The sequence below is a fragment of the Ochotona curzoniae genome, unplaced genomic scaffold, assembly GCF_017591425.1.
Source record: "Ochotona curzoniae isolate NIBS_2020 unplaced genomic scaffold, NIBS_Ocur_1.0 patch32, whole genome shotgun sequence".
NCBI classification, from domain to species: Eukaryota; Metazoa; Chordata; class Mammalia; order Lagomorpha; family Ochotonidae; genus Ochotona; species Ochotona curzoniae.
The window spans coordinates 54,631-80,853 of record NW_024466884.1 but is presented as its reverse complement, the minus strand read 5'-3'; the positions used below and the strand labels follow the sequence as shown (position 1 = coordinate 80,853).

At 34.4% G+C, this 26,223-nt stretch overlaps 1 protein-coding gene across 3 annotated transcripts in view; it reads right to left on the bottom strand.

Moving 5' to 3' along the window:
• Window positions 1-2,613: 2,613 nt before the first annotated feature.
• LOC121167091 (CCR4-NOT transcription complex subunit 2) overlaps window positions 2,614-26,223 on the bottom strand; it is a 68,494-nt gene continuing 44,884 nt past the window's right edge. For all 3 annotated transcript variants that reach the window (XM_040996473.1, XM_040996475.1, XM_040996474.1), the window contains 10 exons: window positions 24,305-24,384; window positions 21,760-21,885; window positions 19,794-19,918; window positions 18,813-18,933; window positions 18,566-18,722; window positions 15,265-15,326; window positions 15,126-15,175; window positions 12,894-12,994; window positions 11,112-11,256; window positions 2,614-3,761 (listed from right to left, as the gene is read on the bottom strand). In XM_040996473.1, the coding sequence (XP_040852407.1) occupies window positions 3,675-3,761; window positions 11,112-11,256; window positions 12,894-12,994; window positions 15,126-15,175; window positions 15,265-15,326; window positions 18,566-18,722; window positions 18,813-18,933; window positions 19,794-19,918; window positions 21,760-21,885; window positions 24,305-24,384 (1,054 nt within the window). In that variant the 3' untranslated portion in view covers window positions 2,614-3,674. The remainder of the gene's footprint in view (window positions 3,762-11,111; window positions 11,257-12,893; window positions 12,995-15,125; window positions 15,176-15,264; window positions 15,327-18,565; window positions 18,723-18,812; window positions 18,934-19,793; window positions 19,919-21,759; window positions 21,886-24,304; window positions 24,385-26,223) is intronic.

The window sequence follows — 26,223 nt, the reverse complement described above, 5'->3', positions numbered from 1 at the left end:
TTTCGGCAACAGAATCAATCTATTTCATCTACATAAAAACCACTTTGGGGATCATTTCATAATCCTTTTATTCTCTTACCAACCAAACTGCAAAACTGAATAATTATACTGATTCAGTGTATACTATTTGGTTCAACTGAACAAAATGGGTTATAGATAGATCCCAATTTTCATGTTTATTTTAAACATTTCCAAGCCCCGTCATCTATTTGCAGCATGATCTGATTCACTGGTAAGGCCAGTGGCCTGGACGGAGCAGCATGTCATGCCATTAAGGTCAAGCTTTTACAAAGACATCCTAATGTCTGACTGATCTCACGTGCCAGAGTATGTTGATGGAACCTAGTTAGTAGATATTTCCAGGTTTTCCTCAACATTTCATCCAAATATTCTCTTAATTTTTAAAAATTTACATTTTCAGCAGCTCTGCAAAATTGCTGTTAAGCTAATCTAAGTCAACTAAAGTGAGCATACCTTTAGAGCCATGCTCAGAAGTCACACATTTTACTAGTATTTTCATTCTGTAGTTTGGGAATGAGAGATTCAGAGGAATCAACTGGAAAGGGCTCAATGGAAACACTTTTACCTTTAATATTTTTATTGAAAAGACATGTATATAAGAGAACAGAGAAAAAGATCTTCCATTCAATGGCCTGCTCTCCACAAGAGTTGGAACTCAGCCCATCCAAAGCCAGAAGCCTGGATCCAGCCCCCTTCGGGTTCTCCCATGTGGCTGTAGGGCCTCCAGGCTTTGGGTCACCCTCCACTGCTTTCTCAGGCCAAAAACAGGGAGGCAGATGAGAAGTGGACCAATCAGGATACTATCTGCCACCCATATGGGCTGTCGATACTTGTAAGCAGAGGATTAGCAAGTTGAGCCATTGCGCAAGTCCCAAACTTTTAATTTTTATACATTAACTGAAAATGCTTGAAAGAATTCTTGTGAAATGAAATTACAGCTACAGATAGTAAAGCCTGAATGCCTATTATTAGTCAAGTACTTACTGTGTCCCAATTCCAGAGACAAAAAGGAAAAGATTAGTTACGTGGTTGGCTTCTTTACATTTGTTTTTAATAAAAATTTTATCTAATGAAAATTGTGTGGTGAAAACCCCTGAAAATGCAGTTTTATCAAATAATCAAAATTTAATGAAGGACTTCCTGTTACAACTAAACACCTTTTGTTTTGAGAAAGCCAATTATAGTTTATCAAAGTTACTGTAACACCAACATACACACTCATTTCACTAGCGACAGGGGTGATTGGCAATGTGAAATAGGATTCACTTAGGTCAATTTCAGCTGATGAGTAGCCAAGTTATAATACCAAAAAACATAGCAGCATGTTAAAGAGTTGATGAATTTTTAAAAATTTTAAATAGAATTTTGAAACATGTATTTAAACCCAGGAGCAAAGTAAGTTTTGTATTAACAAATTGTAAAACAAGGTCCATATCCAAGAGTTTCCTCATTTTGATTACTGAGGGTAAAAAGGTCTCCAAAAAAACCATAACATAAGTACTTTACAGTTTGTACGAGGAGAGTTGAACGTTGAAGAGAGACAGTAAACCATTTAAAGTAAGTTATCTTGTTTTTCTGCCATTCACATGGTGGCAATCATGCTTCGGCTCAGTCTTCAAAACAATAAAGAGCTCCTTCCACTGCCCCTTCCTCCCCCCACCTAGTTCTCATGGTTATGTAGGAAGTTACATTTCACAAAGTTAATTATTATGAAAACATGCAATCTTAATTTTGTAAAAATGGATTTCTAGCATTTGGATCTGGTTTGTGTTAAACATGGTATAGTATTTTATGAAAAATATTTTCCACAATAGTTAAAACTATAATCATATAACTGCCATCCTTCGTCCTGAAGAGATGCTTTGGTTTAATTTCAGAAGATAAAAAAAAAAGTTGATATTTTTATATCAGTTTCTCATATCTCAAAATGCATAGAAAAGGTTAATTTTAATTAAGATTTCTGATACACAAACAGCAATGTCATACATGTAATTTTCAAACACGATTTGATAAATGTCAACAAAATTTTCATTTTTCATAAAAAATTGATTAAATCAAAAATGTAAACAATTTAAGAAACTGCTTTTTTTCTTTCTATAGCACTGCTTTGGTAACTTTAGCCATCAATGATTTAAAAATGTTTCTATTTAGATGAGAAAGGAATCCATCAACTTCTAATGAAATATCCAGGTCAGCAAAGCAAAGGTCAAGTCTACCCATCCATCTTTTGCCTTACCTTAATTTGCACATTACTTAATAAAAAATACATATCAAAACGCAAGAAATTTCTCACAGAAGAAAAGTGCTGTGATTTTTGTCCCCAGAGTGTTTAGGACATTTAATTTCTAAAGCTGCCATATTCCATTTAAGAAACAGTTCACACTGGTTAAATATGAATGTCTACATTTTAACCCAAAGTAAAATGTTTCATCATTGTCCCTGTAAATTATTTGTTGAAAGCTGAAAAAAATAGTAGACATTGTAAATTTAGTCACACCATTCAGTTTGTTATTTGCAAAACTTTGTTTCCCCCCCTTTTTTTTCATGTTGAAGACATAATTTCACGATTTCAAATCAAAGTCAACACTGCAATGAGGAGAGCTTTTCTACTTTATTACAAAGAGAAGAAGCCTTTATGTGGTCAGAAAATACAAGATTGATCTTTTTTTCTCTTCCTATGAAATGCTGCTGTTCAAACAGCCAGAGTGAATTGTCTCAGTTCACTTCTTTAAGTCCCATCACATTCACTTGGGTATGGATGTCCTTGGCTGCTGAAAATCTGGCCCTTTAGTGCACAGGGCGACAAAGTCCCCTGACCAGCAGTTCCAGAATGTCCCATTTTCATATATTGCATCCATGCACACCTCCTAAAAATGAGGTACAGCAGGGCAAACATTTTCCAAAATAGATGTCATATATATAATATATACACATTCGTACATACATACCTTTATTCATGTGATGTCCAAAAATTTAAAAAAAATGTACACATTTATTACAAAATCGTAACAAAGACTGGACAGTGTTTTGCTCATTCTGGAAAGATGAAGCTCAGTAAGTAACACAACCCTGGAAGCCATCCAGAGATTGTGGCAATATCTTTCTTCTAAACAGTCTGATATTCTTGCATTAAGCTTGGCGAAAACTGCCTTTCAAAAACTGAAGGGGGAAGTAAAATGAAGGAAGCAGACCTTGCTCATCTTTCCAAATGAAATACGAGAAGGATCTTCACATAAAAATGACAAACATTTGTTATTTTATTACCAATAGTGCTACAATGAACAATGCAAATTTTGTGGTCTAATTTTGTTGAGTCTCTTTGAGGGTTTGCTCTTTTTTACATTTTAGAAACTAAATGGAAAACTTCTGTCAGTGTACTTGCTTGTCTTTACAGACTTAAGTCTGTCTGCTGTCAAAAAGAAAATAAATGAAAAAAATTCAGACCCTGCTCAAACTAGAGAAAAACAAATTATAAATTTAGTTGTTGGGCAGCACATAATTAGTAAGGCAGGACCTCAAATGGTGACCCTTTGTGTAAGCCAATTGCCAGATCCTCAAGGAATTAAAACCAGGGTGCCTGAGCCACATCAGTTCTGCAGTTATGTTGAGTATTGTGCTGAGACAGCCATACCCCAAGAAAAGGGAAGTCTTTTTTAGAAGGCTTGCTGAGCAGGGTTGTAGTTGAAGGTGGATGGCAGGTGAGGCCGCTCTTCTAATTTGTCATATTCCAGATGGAACTCCTACAAAAACAAATTCAAGAACTTAGATCATTCCCTCTATTTTTATTTCAATTTTTTTGTCAAAATACTTTAATGTATGAATAATTGACCTGCATATGTAAAAATGAATATACACACAGATATGCCAATTCTTTCTCCTATACATAGAGCACAACTTGGATAAATGATGTGCTATAATGTCCAAGTTGAAAAACACAAACTTTCCAACAATAGATTACTCATGGACACCTATTTTTGATACTAAAATTCTGTGCATTTTTATCTAGAAACAATTTTTTTTAAAAGAGGAAATTACTATACCTCTAATACAAAGCAAGAAAAATGAAAAATATTTAAGATGAAATCCCCTTAAATAAAAATTTATTTTCTGTATAACAAAAATATTCAACCACACAGAAAACAATGAATTTAAACACATACATCTCCAAACTTCACACTTTACAAACCTTAAGCACGGAATTAAACAGGCCACAAGGATCAAACTTTGAGTTGCAGGACCATATATAACTATGATTTAGGACAGTACATTATCATATCAGCTTGTAAGTACCTTGCTCAGGATCACCTAGTAAGCAGCACAGCTAAGATTAGTTTGTATCTGCTGGTATAACATATTGCTTTTAAGACTTGCAGTTCAAGATTGAAAATAACCTGACTTTATTTCATCAAAATCCAGAAGAAACACTGAAAAAATTCAGTTGTCTGACAAGTTTGCCAAAAAAGGCATACACACACACACACACACACACACACACACACATATCATGGTGATTTCAACCTAAAGTGGCTCTCTTTATATTAATGATAAAGTAATAATGAAGGTATTGAGATTATTTGTGCATCAAAGTATGCCCACAAAATCATCACCATGACCATGATACCTCCACTAATGCACTCCAGAGCCACCATTTTCCCTCTTGCCATCTGCTTTACAATTAAAGTAATTTTACTGCTTGGTTACAGTTAATGATCCAGATTAGTGAAAAAAATATTCCCATCATATTCTTTTGAAATTGAAGTTGATATTTTAGTTTTCAAAATATGTAGTTACATGAAGAAAATTCTACTTGTAACTTTGAAAATTCGTAAGTTCCGCTATATTAATTCACATACAATTAAAAACTAGTTTACATTGCTGTACTATTGTGTTAGAATTTAAATCAGATTAAGCCATCCATGTACATAATTCTCCCCCTCATATTTCAGTTTAAACATAGGGAGTACAAATGTTGCACAAACGATAGATTTTTCAAAAACTTTAAATATTTTTGTGTAGTAAAAACCTCAATTACATAAGTAAAATTTTGTATTGCACTGTCATTTATTTTTGTCTTTCGTGTATTATATTCTTAAACTGCAAAATAGTTTACAACATAACTGGCATCTCTTCCTTCTCTTTGTTGATAACATCTTGCTTACATGTTTACCATATGTGTATACATAAACCAAACACGCATTCCACTGCATATTCTGTACAGGTAAGTCTGCCTGTTTTGCACACCACTATTAACTGGAATAGTTACAGTACATTTAACAGGTATGTGGTTAACAACGAATGATTTATTACTTTCTTCATTTTAGGATTAGAACACTTATTTTTATATTATTTTAAAATATGTATTAGTATAATCAAAATGTCCATACTATCAAAAACTATTTAGACTCAATGAAATCTCCAAGAAAAAAAAAAAAACCCAATGACAATTTTCTCAGATCTAGAAAAAAATGCTAAAAACACAAGAAACCTGGCTAGCTAAAAAAATCTTAAAAAGTGTGTGTGTGTGGGGAGCAGCACCATAGCCTAGTGGCTAAAACCAGGATCCTAATTGGAAACTTGCTCCTGTCCCAGCTGCTGTACTTTCCAACCTGCTCCCTGTTTGTGGTCTGAGAAAGCAGTAGCTTTCCTGTTGTGGCCACTAGAGGAGTGAACCAGTGGATGGAAGACCTTTCTCTCTATAAATGATTTTCCAATTAAAAAAAAAAAAAGCTGAAGCTATCATAATACCAGACTTTATTCTAGACATAATAAAACCATTAAAACTGGCATATAGACTAATGTAACAGAATAGAAACTTTATTAGAAATCAATACAAAATTAATCCTCGTATCTATAGTGAATTACTTTAAAACTTTTTTAAAATTTAATTTTATTTATTTTTATTGGAAAGATTTACAGAGAGAAAAATCCTCCATTTGTTGGTTCACTCTCCAAATGGCCACTATGGCTGAAGCCAAGCCCACCAAAACCAGGAGCCAGGAGCGTCTTCTGGGTCTCCCACATGGATGCAGGGTCCCAAGACCTTAGCCCTTCCTGGATTGCTTTCTCAGGGAGCTGGAAGGGAAGTAGAGTAGCAAGGACACAAACTGGTGTCCACAAGGGATCCCGGTGCAGTCAAGGCGAGGAGGACTCTAGCCATCAGGCCACAGCACTTGGCCCTGAACTAATGTTTTGATGAACAGGCTGAAATCAATCCCTTTGATCTCTTCAACAAATGGTGCTGGGTATACTAGATCTATGTTTATAGACGTATGAACAAAAACCCCTACCTTATACCTTATATAAAAATCAACTCAAAATTGATCATGGATCTGAATCTGACATGACAGCAAATTACTAGAGGAAACACTGGGTAAACTGCACAATATGGGTAAAGGCAAAGGCAGAAACACATGCATTTAAAGCAAAAATAGACAAATGATGTAACATTCTATTTGGGATTACATCAAGGCAAGAAGCTTCTTAGCAATGCAAAGGAGACACTCAATGAAGTGAAGAAGCAATCAGCAGAATGGAAGAAAATATTTGCAAATTACACAACTGATAAAAGGTAATTACCGAGGATCTATAAAGAACCTAAATTCAACAAGAAAACAAGTAACCCAGTTAAAAAATAGGGATAGGACATGAATGGGTGATCTTAAAGGATGAAATAAAAATGGCCAACAGGTACATGAAAAAATACTCAGGATCATTAGTAAGATATAAATAAAAACTACAACGAGTTGTCATCTCATCCCAATTTGAATGGCCATCATCCAAATATCCAAAACTAATAAGTGCTGGCAAAAACAAGCGGGAAACTCATACCCTAATGCACCGTTGTTGGAAATGTAAATTACAAACTAGTACAATTACCATGTTAGACAGTATGGACAGTTCTTGCGGATCTGAAGATATATCTACCATATGACCCAGTCATCCTATGCCTAGGATTTGACCCAAACAAAATGAAACTGACATTTGAAAGAGTTATCTGTATCTCTCTGTTTACAGCATTGAATTCACAAGAGCTAAGATATGAAATTGATCCTGATGTCAATCAACTGATGACTGGAAAGAAAATGTGGTATATATACATTATGTAGTAAGACTCAGTTATAAAAAAGAATGAAATTCTGTCTTTTGCAACAAAACAGATGCAACTAAAAACCACTATGCTTAGCGAAATAAACCAGCTGCATGTAAACATATAAAAAAAAGGCAAATATATTTTTTTCTGTTATGTGGCAGTAAATATAGAATAAAATGGTTACCGTGGAAGACTGCCATTTTTAGCCTAAATTTATACCCCAGTGAAACTGTGATTCTTTTTGCCTGTTGGATATTAAGACTGTGAATACAGACAGGATTAAAATAATGCCTTTGCAAAAACTAATGAAGAGGAAAGGGATGAAAGAAGTATAGGGGGAAATAGGAGAGTGAGGAAAATCAGCTTGTCTTCTTGGAACTGTATCTTTGGAACGCAATAATAGCTGTTCTGATAAAAAAAATTTTAAATAGTCTTTTATGTATTATAGGATCTATGCATTGTTTGCCTTTAATGGAAAATGGCTTTTAGTAATAGTATTATCTAAAAGGATATAAAGAGTTATAGGTATTTTTCAAATATCTTTTAATGTCTTAAGTGTTTCTACGAAAATAAAGCTATGTATTTTCCCAGTAGATACATCTTAATTTGAGCAAAACTGAAATTAAGTCAGGTAAAATCATTATTAGAAATGTAATAATATCACTGATTTAAGAGAGAAAAATACATTGTAGGAAAGTTTTCAATTTTTGAAAAGCAAACTTTGTCTTAATTACAACAAATATTTTATTTTAAGTTTTAGGAAGCAAATGACAAACTATCTTACATATAATTATTAGAGATATTTTTAATAAAAGCATTAGTAGTAATTTTAAAATGTGTACTAATGTATATTAGGAAAATTAATTAAAATCACCTTCAAGTTAGACTGCAATGTAATAAACCCCAAATAATAGTAATTCTCTTAGTTTTACCACTTGAAATAGGGCTAAGAGAATTACTCTAATTTTTAAAAAACATTTATTTCCATTCATTTGAAAGGCAGAGTTACAAAGGGAGAAGGGGGTAGGCCATTTATCTGGGATTCACTCCCCAAATGGTTCTTACCCAGTGGGCTGGACCAGGCAAGAGTTAGGAGCTTCTTTTGGTCTCTCACATAGACACACATGCCCAAGATTTGGGCCATTTTCTGCTGTTTTCCTAGGCACATTAGCAGGAAGCTGGATTGAGGTGGAGCAGCTGGAAGTACCATCTAATGTAAGATGCTAGCAGTACAGATAGCAGCTTAACCCATAATGCCACAAGGCTTTCCCTAAAGGATTCTAAATGTTGAAGACTTTAGGGAGACTACTAGAAACAGGGCAGCTACTATCACCTAAAAATTGAGTGGAAGAAATTATTTAAAAAATGTCACACATTAAGAAATTTGAAATCAGCTAGATGTAATTTTAATAAAACTAAAGAGGACGATATGGGCTACTAAAAAGTTAAGATTACTTAAAAGCAAAAAATAAGCCAATACAGTATCAAAAGTTTTATTTATATAAATTCTGAATGTTAAGAAAACCTATAAATATTGAATTCTAAAATTCAGGACACAAAAGTTTTAGGAAACACATTTTCTATGTAAATGATCTAATAACAGAGTATGATAATTTCTCTTAAAATAATTAATGCTTTGAAGAAAAAAAAAAAACCTCATACTAGATACTATGATGGGGCCCGGCGGTGTGGCCTCGCCTTGAACCCGCCTGGGATCCCATATGGGCGCTGGTTCTAAACCCGGTGGCTCCACTTCCCATCTAGCTCCCTGCTTGTAGCCTGGGAAAGCAGTCGAGGATGGCCCAAAGCTTAGGTAAATATAAGTAAAGACAAAAGCTCTTAAGTGACATGAGTATACTATTTGTATATACACATATACTAATATATATCCTAAGTATATTGCAGTTATTTGACTGCAGAATTGCTTTTGTGGAAATTTAAGGGATTTTATATTAATGTTTAACTTGTTTTTGATTATTTTCCTGGACAGGGAGAACTGAGTTCTGGAAAACTGTCACATAAGTTGATTTACTCACAACTAATGAACATTTAACTAAAATTAAATAGCTATCCCCTGCAAAAATCTATTCCTTTTTGTTTGCATAGTTTAGAATATAAAATAATGAGTAAAAAGTTTCAAATGGAATGAAAATATTCGTTGCTTACAAATATAATTTTTCCTCTCCAACGGTACATTTTTCTTTTTGCAGGATCATCTAACCCAGAGGCTTTTATACAGGGCCCTGGGTCAGGACTTACATCGTTTCTGGGGCCACTGGGGGACTTGTTAGGAAAACACAGTCTCAGACACCATCCACAGATATACTAAATCATAAACGAAGGAGGCACAGCCTTGCAATTTGTATTTAACAAACTCTCCAGGTGATTCTGATGCAAGCTAAAGCTTGAGAATCATCTATCCTAACAACAACCAAGTATGGTTTTCTGATGCTTGGAAGATCAGAATGATGATAAAACCACTATAGAACTATGACAAATACTATCATACATTAACTATTCAGTGTGTGCCTAGTACTGTATTCAGTTGGTGTGTGTATATATGTACAATCTCATTCTATATTCATGATAATCCATAGGAAAATATCTCCATTTTATCAAAAAAGAAAGCTGCTGTATAAAGAAAACTCGCACCAGGTTAAAGCACAAATAGCAGCAGTAGAGTTAAACTCAAAACTATCACACAAAAATTATAATTCTTGTAAGAACAGGTAAAATATGCTATGTCTCATATCAATGTAATTATTTCTATTTAACCATAAAGTTAAAACATGGATTCCTCCTTTACAACCAAGATACTCACATAGTATATGAACCTGCTTTAAAACATAATTACAAGAGAAACATCCAAATAATAATGATGATGATAATAATACAGTTGGTTTGGTGTTTTTTGTTGGGCTCATCTTTCCATATTATTTCTGTCAAAATCTACATGAAATGTTCTGAATGTTTTGAATTTGTTTCAAACAAACAAAACTAACTTTTAGTGTACAATTCTAGGGATGGTAAATGTGCTCAAGGAAATCTTGGAGTTGGGAACCAGGTGCTGTAGCTGTACTTTCTACTATGTACTCATTACACACAAGCGGCAAGACACCACTGCGAAACATGCACTGACTGGATGGAAACTCTGCACATGGCACAGTTAGGAAGGCATTTCTGTGAGGAAAAGCTTCAGACTCATCACATATACAAATTTTCTTTCTATCCTACTTCTCCTCAGTATTTAGTACATTAATCATATGAAGAATAGTGGCTGTTGCTTCAAAGTTTCTAGATTTAAAGAAAAATTACTTACAAAAAAAAAAATCACAGATCACTCTTGCTATGAATTAACGCATATAAAGCAACCTTCCTGAGGTTGACATTCATAGCAGGTAAAGCCAGAGCCTCCCACATGGGTGCTGGTTCGTGTGCCACTGTTGCACTTCCCGTCCAGCTCTCATGGAAAAGTAGGAGAAGATGGCCTGAGTTCTTGGATCCTTGGCACCCATGTGGGAGACCTGGATGAAGCTCCTGGTTCCCAGCTTTGGCCACTTTGGGTGTGAACCAGGAGATGAAAATCCTTTTGTCTCTGCAACACTGACTTTCAACAAATCAATCTTTAAAGAAATACACACAACACGGCTAGGATAATTTCACACCTATGTTAAATAACAATAATATAAAAATATATAATTACATGACTGGGATTGTGAGTACCTTTATTTTACAAACATTAGACAAAGCACTGCATATGTTACCAAGCTCTGAACAAAACCACACTGCTTCACAAGCTCAGTAATTTTCTTGTTTGTGAAGTTAACTGTTTTTGGATAATTCCTACAGTTAAAATCAAGCCAAAGAGGTGGAGACACAAGACTGGACAAATACCCAGATCATAAATCAAACAGATATATGGGTGCATATAAACAAGTCAAAGAGGACAATTCATTTTTCAAGTCCAGCCTTAAACATTAACACACACAAATAAATATACCTTAGCTACTTTCCTCCAGTTAAGACAGTCAAAGAAGTAATATGTTCCCCTCTCGTATGTATTGGTTTTCATCGTCGGCTCCATGCCGGGTGCCCTGGTAATCCATACTCGCTCTTCTTTGTGATATCTCCAATCACGGTTAAAACTTCAATTTTTAAAAGAAAATGATAATTAGTTTTTTTTCCTGTGACTCACATCTTTTATTTAGCTGAATAAAACTTTTATACAAGGAAAGGAGGTTTAAAGGGACCATTGCAGAGGCTCTTCAGGCTAGTCCTTAGTACTTGCATCCCATACGTGCTATAGCTGTCATCTTGCTTGCTCCACTTCAGATCCAGCTCTCTGCTAACGGCCTGGGAGAGCAGTGAGGATGCTTCACTTCCTCAGACCCCTACCCATGCAGGAGACTGAGAAAACGCTTCTGGCTTTGGATAAGGCTCAACTCTGGTCATTGGGGGAGTGAACCAGCAGATAGAAGATCTTTCCCTCTCTGTCTCTCCTCCTCTGTGTAAATCTGCTTTCCCAATAAAAAATACACAGATCTTGTTTTTTTTTTAAATGAGATTTTAAAAGTTCTGTAAACAAAGAAATAAAAACTCTGAACATAAAGTTACATTACGTTCCAAAAATTTCACTCTTTTCTTGTTCTTTAAGAGTAAGCGCAAACTGAGATATTTATTAAAACAAAAATATCAACTTTTTATATTACTTGGTAAGGAACTAAATACACAGTATATGTGAATGATCAACTTAAATTCACATAATTTTATAACTGTGGAAAATAACATATACTGTAAAACAATTATTTTTTACTGAAATGTCACTGATCTTCAATTATTAAAAGCTACAATGACACGTTAGAATTATCAAAAGAATTACTGAAGATCTACATCATCTGCAAATTGGGAAAGCAACTTCCAAAGGAAGGAAATGTCTCACAAAAACACATCACCAAGTAAATACATCCTAACTGCAAACTGAGGCAGTCTGCAAGGGAAAATATGCAGCACAACTGCCAATTATAGGTGGATCAGTGACTGAACATATTTACTTAATAACAAAGGGTCAGCTAATGATCTCTATCATCTCAGTTTAGAAATAAGAAAACTTTGAAATAAGAAACCTTTGGTCAACACAATGAATTTTATCAATTTACACACTTTTATTTAGCTGAAGAACTTTTTGATGGAAGTAAAATGAAATTTTTAAACTTTTGTGAGCTAAGTGATAAAAACCTCGGCTGACCAAACAAAGGCACTGTAGAAATAACATAAAAATTAATCTTAGACCACTAGATTAAAAAAAATAGGTATATGTCAGTTTCTTTAATTTCTATTTAGATTGGCCAATAAGCGTCTGATAATAAATGTGGATTTCACTTCATCAGTACTTAAAAGCACACAGAAAATATGTGTAATATCATGACTATATAATATTCAGTAAGTTATTTAATAGATGATGAAATTCAGTCTTGTTGTTAACAAATATGATTCCTTAGCAGTATGAAAACCAAAGTCTCAAGTTTTGTGTGTATTCAGAAAAATTCTATTCACCAAATCCATGAGTTCAGCTTATTTTGTCTTCTTTAAAACTATTTAACTTGAAATTCCCTTAAAGCTTAAATTGAACTGATGGTAGCACATGGTTTCTATTTAAATTCATTCTACTCAAAAAAACAACTTAAATTTCTTGATTGAATATTTTCACTGAAAATATTTACTCATAATTTGAAATTGTAGTAATGATCAATGATAATAAAAAAGTAAGATATTTAGAACATACAGCTCCACTGCAGCTAAAAGTTGTAATACATCCCCTCCATTCATGTAATAAAGATAGAAGAGAAGGTCTTCTCCATATCGGCCAAGTTTTATTGCAGCCAGCTGGAAAAGAAAAACATTTTGAAATGTAAAACAAATTGAGAAATCCTAATGTGTAACTGCTACCACTAAAGAAAGTGGAAAGACAAACTTCATTTTTTAGTAGATCACACAGACAGTAGCTTAATTCTGAATTAGTTTCTTTGCTTATTTAAAAGACTAAAGTTATTTAACAATTGCTTCTCAGACATCTATGAATATCCCAAATTAGGGGGTGGAGTGGGGAAGGAGGAGAGCTACATAAAAATTTCCAAAGACCAAATGTTGACTATCTCCCTCCCAAGACTTATTAATACTAAATAAATATAGTGAAAGTCCAGGAATATTGTGATCAGAGATCTTGGACTTATATTCAAGTTCCACATCAGTTACTTTCTTAGAACCAGTCCCAAATTACTTAGCATCTTTGAGATTTAATTGTAAAATGAAGACAATGACATCTAAGAAGGTTACTAAGAAAGTGAGAGTACATGAAAGCATTTTGTAGAGTGTAAGATACATAGAAGGCTCTTAAGAAATGTTAAATCTATTTCCAACAGCAATTTATATCATTTGGTTGAGTTTTTAATAAGTCACATATGGTAAGTATAAAACTCAGGGTCTTTTTATTTAAATAGAGGAAAGATAACTTTTCATTTTCATCCACAAGGTAGAGGGAAATAACTATAGACACCAAACTAAACTATAGGTAAGTTAATAATCTCAAATTTTCATATTTAAAAAAAACATGAAAAGTTCTTGAAAACAAAACCATTTTCTCTGTATCAGACCCTATGTCTACACCTGTACTCGATGGCACACATTCTCTTAGTGCAGTGTCTCTCTTCATTCATGTTATCCTCATTCAGGCAGCACTTCTTCATGCAACAAATTTTCCTAATTTAGCATATTTAAAAATTCACATAAGAAAAGGCTCTACAACATTTTTGTAAAGGGAGAAGAGATCTTCAGTGAAGATAGCAATAGATCATGCACTCCACAAAGAGAAAATATCAGCTATGTCCCTGTCTTCCATGTACTGTGCTGCCAATAACATCAGCATCCATCTGATCACACAACCGCACAGCACAGACTCACAACACTCTCACTCACACCTGAATAATATAAATATGAGGGTACTTCAAAAAGTTCACAGAAAAGTAGAATTAGAAGGTAAGTTTATTCTAGTGCAGAACATTTTGAAACCCATGCATATGTTTTTCAGAGTATATGCTTTTGGTGCCAGTGTGGTGGTATTGCAAGGAAGCCACCATCTGCAATGCAGGCATGCCGTATGAGCACTGGTTCAAGTACCAAAGGTTCCACTTCCTATGCAGCTCCCTGTTGATGTGCCTGGCAAAGTAGAAGAATATGGCCCAAGTGCTTGGGCCTGGCCTGGCCATGGCTGTTGTGGTCCAACTGGAGAGTAAATCAGTGCTGGAATATCTCCCTATGTCTCTGTAACTCCCTCATTAATATAGCCAAAACAAACAAATGAACAAACAGTATATTTTCCATGAACTTTTTGAAAACCTCGCACATCTACTTTTCTCATTAAATCAGGTTCTTTTACTATGTTAAAATTATTTCCTAACATAAATCAACTCTCTTGGTTTTTCTAGGGAAAAAGTGCCAAGCAGTTCCTTCCTTAGATTAAAAAAAACAGAGTGAGACTAACTACTGCACAATTAGAATTTCAATTAAACAAAAAAGAGAAATACAGGGGAAATAGAGCCAGAGGTCAAATATACATATAGTGTTCCACTAAAATTACTGATTTTGTAACATGTATAAAGTCAAGTCACTCTTACTGGAAAGTATATTAAATTTAAAAATCAAAAGGAAATTTATCAAATTTTCCAAATTAGCTTATTGTAACCAACTATGGTTATGGTTGGAGCCTGCTTTGAATATACACAGTTACAGTTCTGACATTCTTTTGTTCTTAAAATATAACCCATAACATCATCAAAACATTTAACATTATAACATTTATAATGCAACTGTTACACGTAACTGAATAGACATACAAGAGCATACCCCTTAGATCAGTGCTAATTATTTCAAAAATATTATGCTGTCTGAGCTAAAAAAAACAGTGCCTGAAGAAGAGAGAAATTCATGCTGACTGAGTAGAATAATAAACTACACTCACCTTATCCCTAATGTGAATGTTCGTTAAGTACTCAGATGGAACATGGAAGTCTGGATAATAAAATGAAAAAAGCCTTATTAACTGATTCTCAGTTATCAATGTCTTTTTACAAGGTCTCAACACAAATAGATTCTCCTACCTATGTCTTGAGGTCGACAAGGTGAAGATGCCCAGGGTGACGCAAATTTGGGGTAGAGATTTCTGAATAAGGGGGGAAAAAAAAACCAATTTGAAGTCCAAAGTAGAAAAAAAGTATTTCTAATTTTATTTCAGGAAAACCAGGAGAAACAATGACTTCAAATGTAAAATGAGCCTCTGTAGTTCTAACTCCATTTCTTGGGCTTACTATGATTTAGCAACTTTACCTGCTATACACAGAAGGAAGCCAAGACAAATATGTATGTGGAAAGGGTATTAGGATTACTTTGCTCGGTATTTTTTAAACACAGCATTAGTAACACAGTGTATTAACATATAAAATATTCTACTTTTAACTGATTTCAACTCAAACTGTTCTTTCAACACCATCTTTCTTAAATTACTTTTCCATTACAGGGCCAGAAAAAAATTCACTATGAAAAAGTTTCCAATTTTTACTGAGTATCCACTATGACTGGCGCTATTTCAGAAGCTTGAGATGCATCATGAACAAAAGAGAGATTACTAACAACACGAAGCTTCCTTTTTAATTGAGAATGGTAGGCTGAAAGGAGGGAAACACTTAGCATAGTAGAGCAACAAATAACAGCCCATTTTAGGGTAGACTTTGACAGAGACAATTAGTTGGATAGCTAAAATAGAGTGACCAGGTAAGACACCATTGAAGATTTCAGGTTTGAAGGAAGTCAGAGAGAAAATCATACTTATTATCTAGCCAAAAACAACAAACAACCCCCCCAAAACAAAACAAAAACCCCTGTCCTTGTCACAGGCTTCACTACATCAACTGAGAAAGTGTCATGGGCAACTTACACAGAAGGAAGGACAGGGAAGCTACAACACAGTGAACCAAGGGAGAGACTGCCAAGGGAAGGATGAGGGAGAGACAATGACTATGCAAGACTCGATAGGCTGAAACTACACATCCTTTTAGGGTACTGAGCAAAGGAGTAACTCTCAAAAAGGACTGTCCCGATTGCCATATGAAGAGATGGGGAGGGAGGAGAAGAGACTCAGGGATACTTTGTAAGTGGCTAACAGAGTGTCCAGGATGGAGAGAACAAGGATTCAAAACAGGAAGGCGGAAGTCTAAAGTAGTAAGATGTGCTCTGATTTTGTATATATCCACAGATAGCAACTAAAAATACAAGACTTCTGAAAAAGATTATCATGCAAACAAATGTAGAATAGAGGACTAACACACACACACACACACAAAAAAAAAAAGAACCAGCAAAGGAAACAAAGAAGGACCTACCAGGGAAGCCAGTTAAGAATGGTGTCCTCAAATTAAAGGGAGAATGTGTGTCAAGAAAAAGTTACTAGATAGATTCCAGTGAATATAATACTAAAATGAGTTTAGCAGAGATTGGACTGTTATTCACATCCTTAGATTTTCATGAGTTGTTTTAAACAGAAAGCACAGAACAACTATAGTAATAGAATGGAAGGCAAGAATAAAGTATATGTAGATAGTAGCTGGTAGTAATATTCAGTGGCAGAACTGTACAGATGTTATCTTCTGATTATTTCACCTTTCTTGGTAAAATAGAAATAAAAAGCATGGTTACCAGATAAGACTAAAGAAGGGGAAAAGACACAAGTTCTTGTATTAAGTATGTGCAAAAGCATAAAACTATTACTAATGAGAGGACAGGGAGCAGACAAGGCATACTACATGTGATGATGTTTGGCAGAAGGAAAGGTCTACTTTGGAGGCTCTGGGCACAAAACAGACATTTGCACACGTCAGGAAAGGAACTGGGATGTAACTATAGCTGCAGTTTTGCCATTCAAGGACAACAAAGTGAGAGAGAGGGACAAAGTTGAAAGAGTAAATGTTAAGTAATTGTGATTGGTCACAAGATTTAATACAGGGAAATTGAAGGGAGTGAAAAGGTTAACAATCAGCAGACCACGGGCCAAATATAGCAGGTAAAGTTGCTACTTGCAATCTTGGCAACCCTCACGGGTGCCCCTTCATGGGTCGGATGCTCCACTTCCAACCCTGTTAATGGCCATGGAAGAGTGGCAGGTGAAGATGGCTCAAGTGCTTGAGCCCTGTCACTCAGGAGACATGGAAAAAGTTCCTGGCTCCTAGGTTCCATCTAGCCCAGCCACAGCAGTTGTGGCTATCTGAAGGCTTGAACCAGCAAACAGGAAATCTCTTCTGTAACTAGGACTTTAAAAACAAAAACAAATGAAAACAAACAAACAAACAAACAAAAGTACCTTCAAGGTCTCAGTGGAGTTAAATGATTATGGTTGCCACAGTATTATAGAGAAAGGGAAGGAGAAGTAGGTGGAGTCAGCATTGTGATGCAGTCAGTTAAACTGCCACTTGCCAATTCCACTTTTGACACAGCTCCCTGTCAATGCACCTACAGGACGTTGGAAAATGACCCAAGTATTTGGGCCTCTGCAATCTACTTGGAGACCTGAGTGGAAGTTCCAGGCTCCTGGCTTTGGCTTGGCGCAACTCCGGCAGTTGCAAGCATTTGAGTTAACCAGTGGATGGATGAGCTCACTCTTGCCCCCTCTTTGTTTATTTTTCTTTGTGTGTGCTCTGCCTTTCAAACAAATAGGTAAATCTTAAAAATATATATATATATCTATATCTAAATGGAAAATAGAAGTGATAGTCAAGAAGGGAACACAAACTTGCAATTACAGAATGTCTGCAGGGACTGGTAAAGGTCAATCAGATGACTAAAGGGGAATGAAATATAGTAAAAGATAAAATTCTAAGAGGCAAGAAATTTAAGAATTTGAGATTGAGGTCTTTGTTTTTATTATAATGTCTTCACACAGTTTATATTCCAGGAGAAGGAACACACAGCAAAGAAGGCTTACTAACTGACGTAGTTATACATGTGAACATTTTAGGGCATTTTTGGTTGGTGTAAGATTAAGATTTTGGAAGCATCACATGAAGGTACTTCAAAAATGTCATGGAAAAAAATACAACTACAAAGTAAGTTTATTTTGATGTAAAAAAACATTTTCACTATTTGCATAGTTTATTTATAATATATACTTTCCATGAACCTTTTTAAGGACCCTCATATATGTGTATACCAAAGCTGCCAAATCATAAAAACAATGATATTCCTGAGTTGACAGTGTTTCAGCGGTTAATAGAAGAGGGAAAGATCTGAACAGTAAACAGGTAACAGCAACAAGGAATGGCAATCAGAGACATAATTTGAAGACATGAGATTAAAACTGCAGGTGTGCAGAACAGCATCTTACACAAATGTGGAAGAAAACAAAAGACTTACTCAGGAGAGTTCAGATTGAGGCCTAATGTGGTTAAATCACTTCCTAATGCAAGGTGTACCATTCCTGGGTCTGTCTCTGCTGCCCTGATGAATGTTAACAGGCCAATCATTCCAAATTGGTCCGTCACCATCCCTGGAGGAATGTTAGTAACCCGACCTGCAAAGAAAAAATAATCGAGCTTATCTGTGAAGAAAAAAATAAGGAAAATGCATTCTATAATATTTTGACATATTTGTAGAGTCCCACCATCAGGTAACACCTGGATCCCTTTTTTCTGCTGATTATTATTTTGTGTTGTGGAACTTTTGTCTCCAGGGAATTTGGGTCCATCTGTACTCGTAGTTGTCTTGCCAGACGCATTCAAATTCTAGTATGGAAAAAAAGTGACATTAAAATCTATTAAATGCATAAATTTATATATTCATATTCTGCTATTCTTAATTATATTTATATTACCTGTTTTTCAAGATCTATATGGAAATTGTGTTTTAAATCTAGTTTTAAGCATCTAAAGGACAAGAAATCTGGGGGAAATGTTCTGATTTATCTCATATCTTTAGTCACATAAAAATATGTTTCTCTCTCTCTGTTCCTCTCAAGGCTTTATGCTTTGGAAAACACTTCAAGTTATAATCTTCAGGCTTTAATTTAAACACTAAATATAGTTCATTCCCTAAGATAGCACCAAAGCAACATTCAAATCAGGAACATAGGAACTTCCAAAATTTATACTTATTTAAGTTCTTACCCAACAATCTTCTTTATCAATTATCTTAACATATAAAAACTACCATCACATATACAAAAAACTATTTTCCATAAAATGTAGAAGAAATAAGCACACTTGTTAAGTCAGAAAGAGGAAGCTGAGCTGGTTCAATCAACACAGTATAAAGTGTGTATAAAGATTCTTCAAGGAGAGAACTTACTCAAGGAAAACACAGCTCCTTAGAAGGCTATATTATCAAACTTCATGGGATCCAGCTGACAGGGACTACAATACAAGTCTAAATTAACTCTGAGAAGTTCAACAGAAATTTGCAAACCTATATGAAATAGGAAAAAAATAGGCTATCTTCTAAGTTACAAAGCTTTTCCACATTCTTCAGAGCTTAATTACAGATATTCAAGATGAACAGTTTTGTAATGTATTTAGTAACTGTTAACATAAGAGAAATATGAAAAAAACAAATACATCACTCACATACATCGTTTTCAGGTACTTACAGATTTACTGTCATCGTTACTTGATGTTGGATCTTTATAGCTGGAACCAGGTAATGCTGGAAAATCTTCATTGTGTATTGAGAAGTCCTGGGATTGTTCATTTGCTGGTTTCGTTACCATGCCAACTAGGTAATAAAAATAACCCAGAGAGTTGCAATTGATACTTATGATATTGTAATATAGATTATAAAGTTAACTTTGTTCACAATATACCAAACTTTTTTTGAAAATTATACAAAAAAAAACTCTATGAAAGTGTGCTTTAAAAAATTCATTCAAGATAACAATGAAAAGCTAAACCTTGTATTGATTAATAATTCAACATACAAAATAACAAAAGGGCAGTGTCAATCCTACAATTCCACTGTTTTATAAAGGTGCTTAAAAACATTATTTGCTAATGGTAATAATTTAAAAGTTTTGGTAAAATAGCTTGCTTTAAATACTTGATTAAACATCATAAACACCAGTTAAGTATAAATGACAAAATAAAATTTAAAAGAACATGTCCATATTCTATAAGTGACTTACAGAGTGAGCAAATTGCAATCAATTACAAAACAATTCCATATTATTTCAGATTTTCTTGGACTCCATGTTATAGATGTAAAACATGCAAGAAGTGGGAAATAATCCTCCCACTATACTTGGCATTAGTCGGGCCCTTATTGGAGAACAATATCCAGATTGGGGCTCCACAATTCAAGAACGACATGGAGAAACTAGAGATGGTCCAAGGAGAGCAACGGGAATGATTAAAGGGATGAAAAAAATGGACCTATGAGGAAAGGTTAAGAACATTAGAGTCTGGACTGAAATCAAGTAGCTACTCAACTTCCAGGACAGAATATATTTTATTTCTCTGGAAGACTAACTCTAAAACTTCAGAATATGAGCAATCAAATTTTCCCTTCCTCACATATTGTTACTTATATCCATATTCTGAAAGACACAGGAAATCTTTTTTTGTTAAAAATGAAAAGAACACTGTGTTTCAGACTAACTGATTTAATTCAGTTTTGCTGCTGATTCCTATCAGATTTTCCAAAAAGCCACTAACTTACTTGACTGAAAAAAAAAAAGAAAGGTTGTAACTGTCACAACAGGAATTTTCAACTTTAACTTGTATTGCCATGTTTCCCTCCCTTTTTTTTAATTTAGCCTCAATGAATTACACCTTAGTTATGACAACGTGATTAGGGTGTGCAGTTCAGGATCCTATTAGCATTAGTCGGCCCAGGAAAGGAAAGTTCTCTGCAAATAATATGTATATAGATATAAATCAGCAGTGTGGATATTAAGAAATCATGGCTTAATTATTAATCACTATAAATATATTCCTTTGAAAAAACATGTGACTGGGGCAAGCCCATGAAGTCCAGTCTGGGATTCCAGCGGTCTGAGTCCCGGCTGCTCTGCTTCCAATCTAGCTTTCTGCTAAATGTACCTGAGAAGCCAAAGAAGACAGCCCAGGACACCGACCCCGCTTCACAGAGGAAAACTGGGTGCAGTTCCAGACTCCTAACTTCAGCCTCACCCAACTCTGGCCACTGCAACCATCTGAGGACTGCGCCAGTGAGTGGAACATCTCCCTGTATCTTTGACTCTGTAACACTGTCTTTTGAATAGATAAATTAATCTTCAGAAAATGCAAAACAAGTAACCATTTAAACAGAGAATGGCAGATAAAAATAAAATCACCTTAGGTGAACAAAGGCAGAGACAACAGTTGAAAATAACTTCTGAATATCTATCAGGATGTTCTATTGGGTTTCTACACAAAGTCTTCGCATTTAAGTTTGGTATCATGGAACTCTGTTAAGAAAAACCACTTTTCGTAATATCATTTCTAACAGTGACACTAACCTGATTAGAAAGCACAAACATTTATATATATATGTGTGTAGTGCACACATATGTCTGCATGAGAAGTTTCTATCATCAATGACTAAAAAGGCTTAATTACCATAGGGAGCTCTTCCAGCCAAGGGGTTTATTAATGGAGTTGGGTTACCACTTCCTTCCCTTCTGTTTCGGTCTGCTAATGCTGGGAAATCTGAAAGGTCCAATCCTGTCACATTCTCACTTCCGTCTATATAAGAAAGAATAACATTTATCATAAAAACAAGCCACAATTTGCCATGACAGTGCCTTATTCCTAAATAGTGCACAGCACTGAACTAGCTACATGTTTAAGTGCTCATAAGGTACCTGCGAATTGCTTTCATGTCAAAAAATTTGATGAATAATTCAGCAAAGCAGTAAATAACCTGCATATTAAAAATCCCAAATCTTCAAGACTCAAAACAGAGAGTGAGGAATATGATGTTAAGTACTTCCTCTGCAGAAGTTGGTAACTTAAAATCATGTAAGCAAGCAGAGGGAGGTTACTGTGATATGACTGTATCATTTGCAATGAGCTACATTTCAAATGCTCAGAGGCTCAGATACTCACAGTTGTGACTATAATAGCAATTCCAATAAACAACCAGAAACATACCTGAGGGGCAGGCAGAAGTCAAATTCCCAAGGACTTCAACCTCTACCCTATCGGTTTCCTATAGAACAGTGTGTTGTAGGCTTATGGGTATAAGCCGGGGAGTAGTGCTGTATGCTGGGGCAAGGTGGGGCACATACATCTAGGGAGTAGGGGGGGTATGTGTTAACTATGATTTAAAAAAAAAAAATCCTAAGCTTATTTTACCCATGACACAGTAGGCGCTCAATAAATAAATACATGCTCAATAAATTTTATTTTTTTGTCCATTTTAAATTAAAAAAGAATCCTGCTTTCTTTAAGACTGAAATTTATCTACATTGCCTATTTTAATCATTCCATTTTTCCCTTTTGAGTGATCTTTAAAATATTACATTCTTCTTTTTTAAAGAACACTACATTGCCTTTAATCTTTTTAAATCTAATGTAATATAGCCTTTAACACTCCTTCATTTTACAATTAATTTCTACTTCTTAAAAATTTCATAATGAAGACCAGATCAAAGACCAACTATCACTTTAAGAGTACTTCTCATTGGAAAAACAGATTACACATTTCAAAGCACCTTACAGTTAACAAGGGTAAAAATGAATCATTCATACTCATTGTTTTAAAAAGTTAGTCAATGAATTCTGAATGAAAGTTACTACCATAGGAAAAAGGCAATGGAAATTAAAATTTGATGTATTATTACAAAGCATATTACTTGATTATAAATTAATTATAAATTATGCACATACATAAACTTTTAATATACATCTTTAGGTTTTGCAACATGGAATTATTCAGAGTATATTTTAATAAAAAAGAGTTAATAAATTTTCAAATTTACAGTCTTAGAGAAATATCTTTAACATAATCTCCATTAAAACAAAATTTCACAGATCATTCCAAAATTCAGTAGCAGTGTGTAAAGCCCCAATTCAAAATCTAAAAATAAAGTGTCTCATACATTGTTACTTTATGCTCCAAGTAGGAGAAAAAATACTAATTAAGTAAATTTAATATGTAGCCCAATTTTAGCAATATTAAAGACTGAAATAGTGCATTTTAGAAACAATGAAATTAAGTATATTATTTTAACATCTTAAAACACAAGACCACCACATACAAATGCTAAAATTTGGAGTAGTTTTTCAAAGTTTTAATCTTGTTTAATCAACTTATGCTGCCGAATGTATATTAACATTTAAAAATTGAAAGCCCATCGCCACAAATGACATTTCCTTATTAAATCTTCTCTTGCGCTTCTACATATGCTCCATTTCACTGACGGTTCTTTTCACCTTCCACTTCCTTTACATATATTTCTCTCCCAACAATCCTGTTCATCTTTGCTCCTACCATCATAACCACATCCTTTAGATCCTTTCTCAGGAAAGGGTCTGGAGACAAGGGTGAAGAGGGTGAGACCTGAAGCAAAATAGCAACACACTTCTGTTCTTTCCTGTCTCAAGAAGCTGATCAGAGAAATAAACCAACAGATTGCAGGAATTGGCTCTTTATTACTGTCAAGTATAAAGTTTTCCAAATAATCAATTTTGACTTTTACAGTAAAATGGATCAATAATTCGTAAGGGTTAAACACCGAAATTAGTATTATTTATACTAGTAAGCAAATGAGTGTTTCATGTCATATAAGAGTTCTTTCTCTTCAATCTGGGTTTCTGTAGTCAAGAGTGCACACCCCCAACCAAGTCACAAAGTGATAGGGTTAAGGATATTAAAAAGGTCTCAAGCAAAAACAATTCTGAGGCAAACAGCTCCCAAAATAATCCTGATACGTTAACATGAATTACGAAATTATCATGCCAGGTGAAAACTATATTTAAATACTCCTTAACTGTTTATTAAGTCCTACTTCTGTTGATTTCTCAGTAAATTCTACCACTCAATGCAATTAAAAAAAAAACAAAAACAAAATTGAAATATCTAAAGACTAGAATGTTGAATTGCTTATATCTCAGAAATCTCCCATACTTTCACAGGGTACTAGCTCCAGAATAAGCTTACCTGTTCCATTAAAAATGTTACTTGATAAGGAGTTATTCATTCCAAATGCCTGATTCCTGTTCATTCCAAATCCAGACATACTGGGTACATAGAAAATAATTTTAGATATACAGTAAGAATACTAACTTTAAGATGAAGAAAAACAAAAGTGTAAACTTTTGATCTCCTCATATAAAACAACAATGATTCAGAAGCAATTCTAATTTATTTTTCTGAATTTAATCTTAATTTAAAAAAAGAAAAAAAAAGAGAAAAAAACGTCTCCAAAGCCCCTCCATGAACAAGTGAGAACTAAAACATCTTAAATCAATCAAAGGACAAAAACGAAAGAATTTATGTATGAACCTCGAGAAAAAGAGTTTTAGAGTACCATTTGTGTACTTGGACAGCCAACTTGACTAGAAGCATCTAGCCTTAAAAATGTGCAGGTCAGTGTAGGGCTAATCTTCCTTAACACGTGATGTTCTATCCTTACTGGTGATTTTCTTACACAATGTCTCTGTGTCCCAGCTAGAACACAGATCCTGACAGAGTCCAGGGCAAATTCAACTTGCATCCTCTGCCCTTCCATGTTCAGGAAGACACACAGGGACAACCAATGCTTACTTGACTCAAATTAAGTAACGATTTGTTCTACTGCTTTCAGTGTTCCAAAACAAATATTCTTAGCAAACAGAGTTTGTCTTTTGTACATGCAAGGAAAAAAAACCTGCCTACAGAACCCTGATTCTGAAGCACATGCACAACTGGTGTTTTTGTAAAAAACAAATTCCCTCCCCTTTTTTCACAAGCCTAAAACATGGGGAGATACACAAAAAACAAGACTGAACTAAGAACAGGGCCAAATAAATAAAGATCTCAGTAAGAATTAGTAATACAGATTCTACGGAGCTACAAATCTTTAATTTCAAATAATTTCTGGTAAAAGACAGTTAAGTGTGTTTGTGTTGAACATAGTTACTCTTTTGGAAGATGGCAGTTTCTGCCTGTGACTGTAAACTATGGACTAATAATTTTTCATAAAATATGTAGCTGGTAAAACAGTAACACTCTAGAGAATAGGAAGATCAATAGAAATTGTGTTTAAAAAAAAAAACTTGTCAGAATTGCTGATGATATACGTTCCTCAAACATAGACTAAATGCTCCAAGATGAAAACATTTTATCATAAATACAAGTTATCAATAGTAGAAATAAGCAGAGTTTTACAAATCCACATATTCTTAAAAACAATTAGAGTATGAATAAACAAGGAAAGGTAAAAGTTTAAATATACAATTCAGTGAACAATCAATACTAGAAGAATGTGAAAAGATATGATAAAGACCAAGATGGTTAGGAAAGTGTCAAGAAGATGAGACTTTTTACATTCTTGATAAAAAATATTTTAAAAACGAGCTATAAAATGATTGAAGAAATACTCATGAGTCTAAATAAAAGAACTGGAGTTTATGGGATGAGAGAGTAATCACAAAATCTACTACTAATCTGTCTTTACAAGTGCCTCATAGGAAGAAAAGTAAATGAAATGACTAAGATGATAACAACTGCACAAGACACCCCCATCCTCCAATAAAAAAAATCATTTTATACATAAAATTAGCCCACAAAATATAGGCAAATCAAGTTGGATTTTGGAGGGGTGGAGTCTTAAATTACCCAGCTTGAAAATCCTAAATGAAAATTATTACTCGCATAGTACATGGAACAATAGTATAAAACACAGTGAAAAATCCCCACAGTATATCGTATTGTTAGATTTCTCAGACATGACAATTTTCCAGAGTCTTAAAAAGTCTTTGGAAATAAGTCTCCAAAGCACACCATATCTTACTTCAGAAGTACAAATAAGGGAGCAACTAAAGCAAAGTGGTAATAACAATCAACCCTGTCTCTGGTCCTAGCATCAATTTGGAACT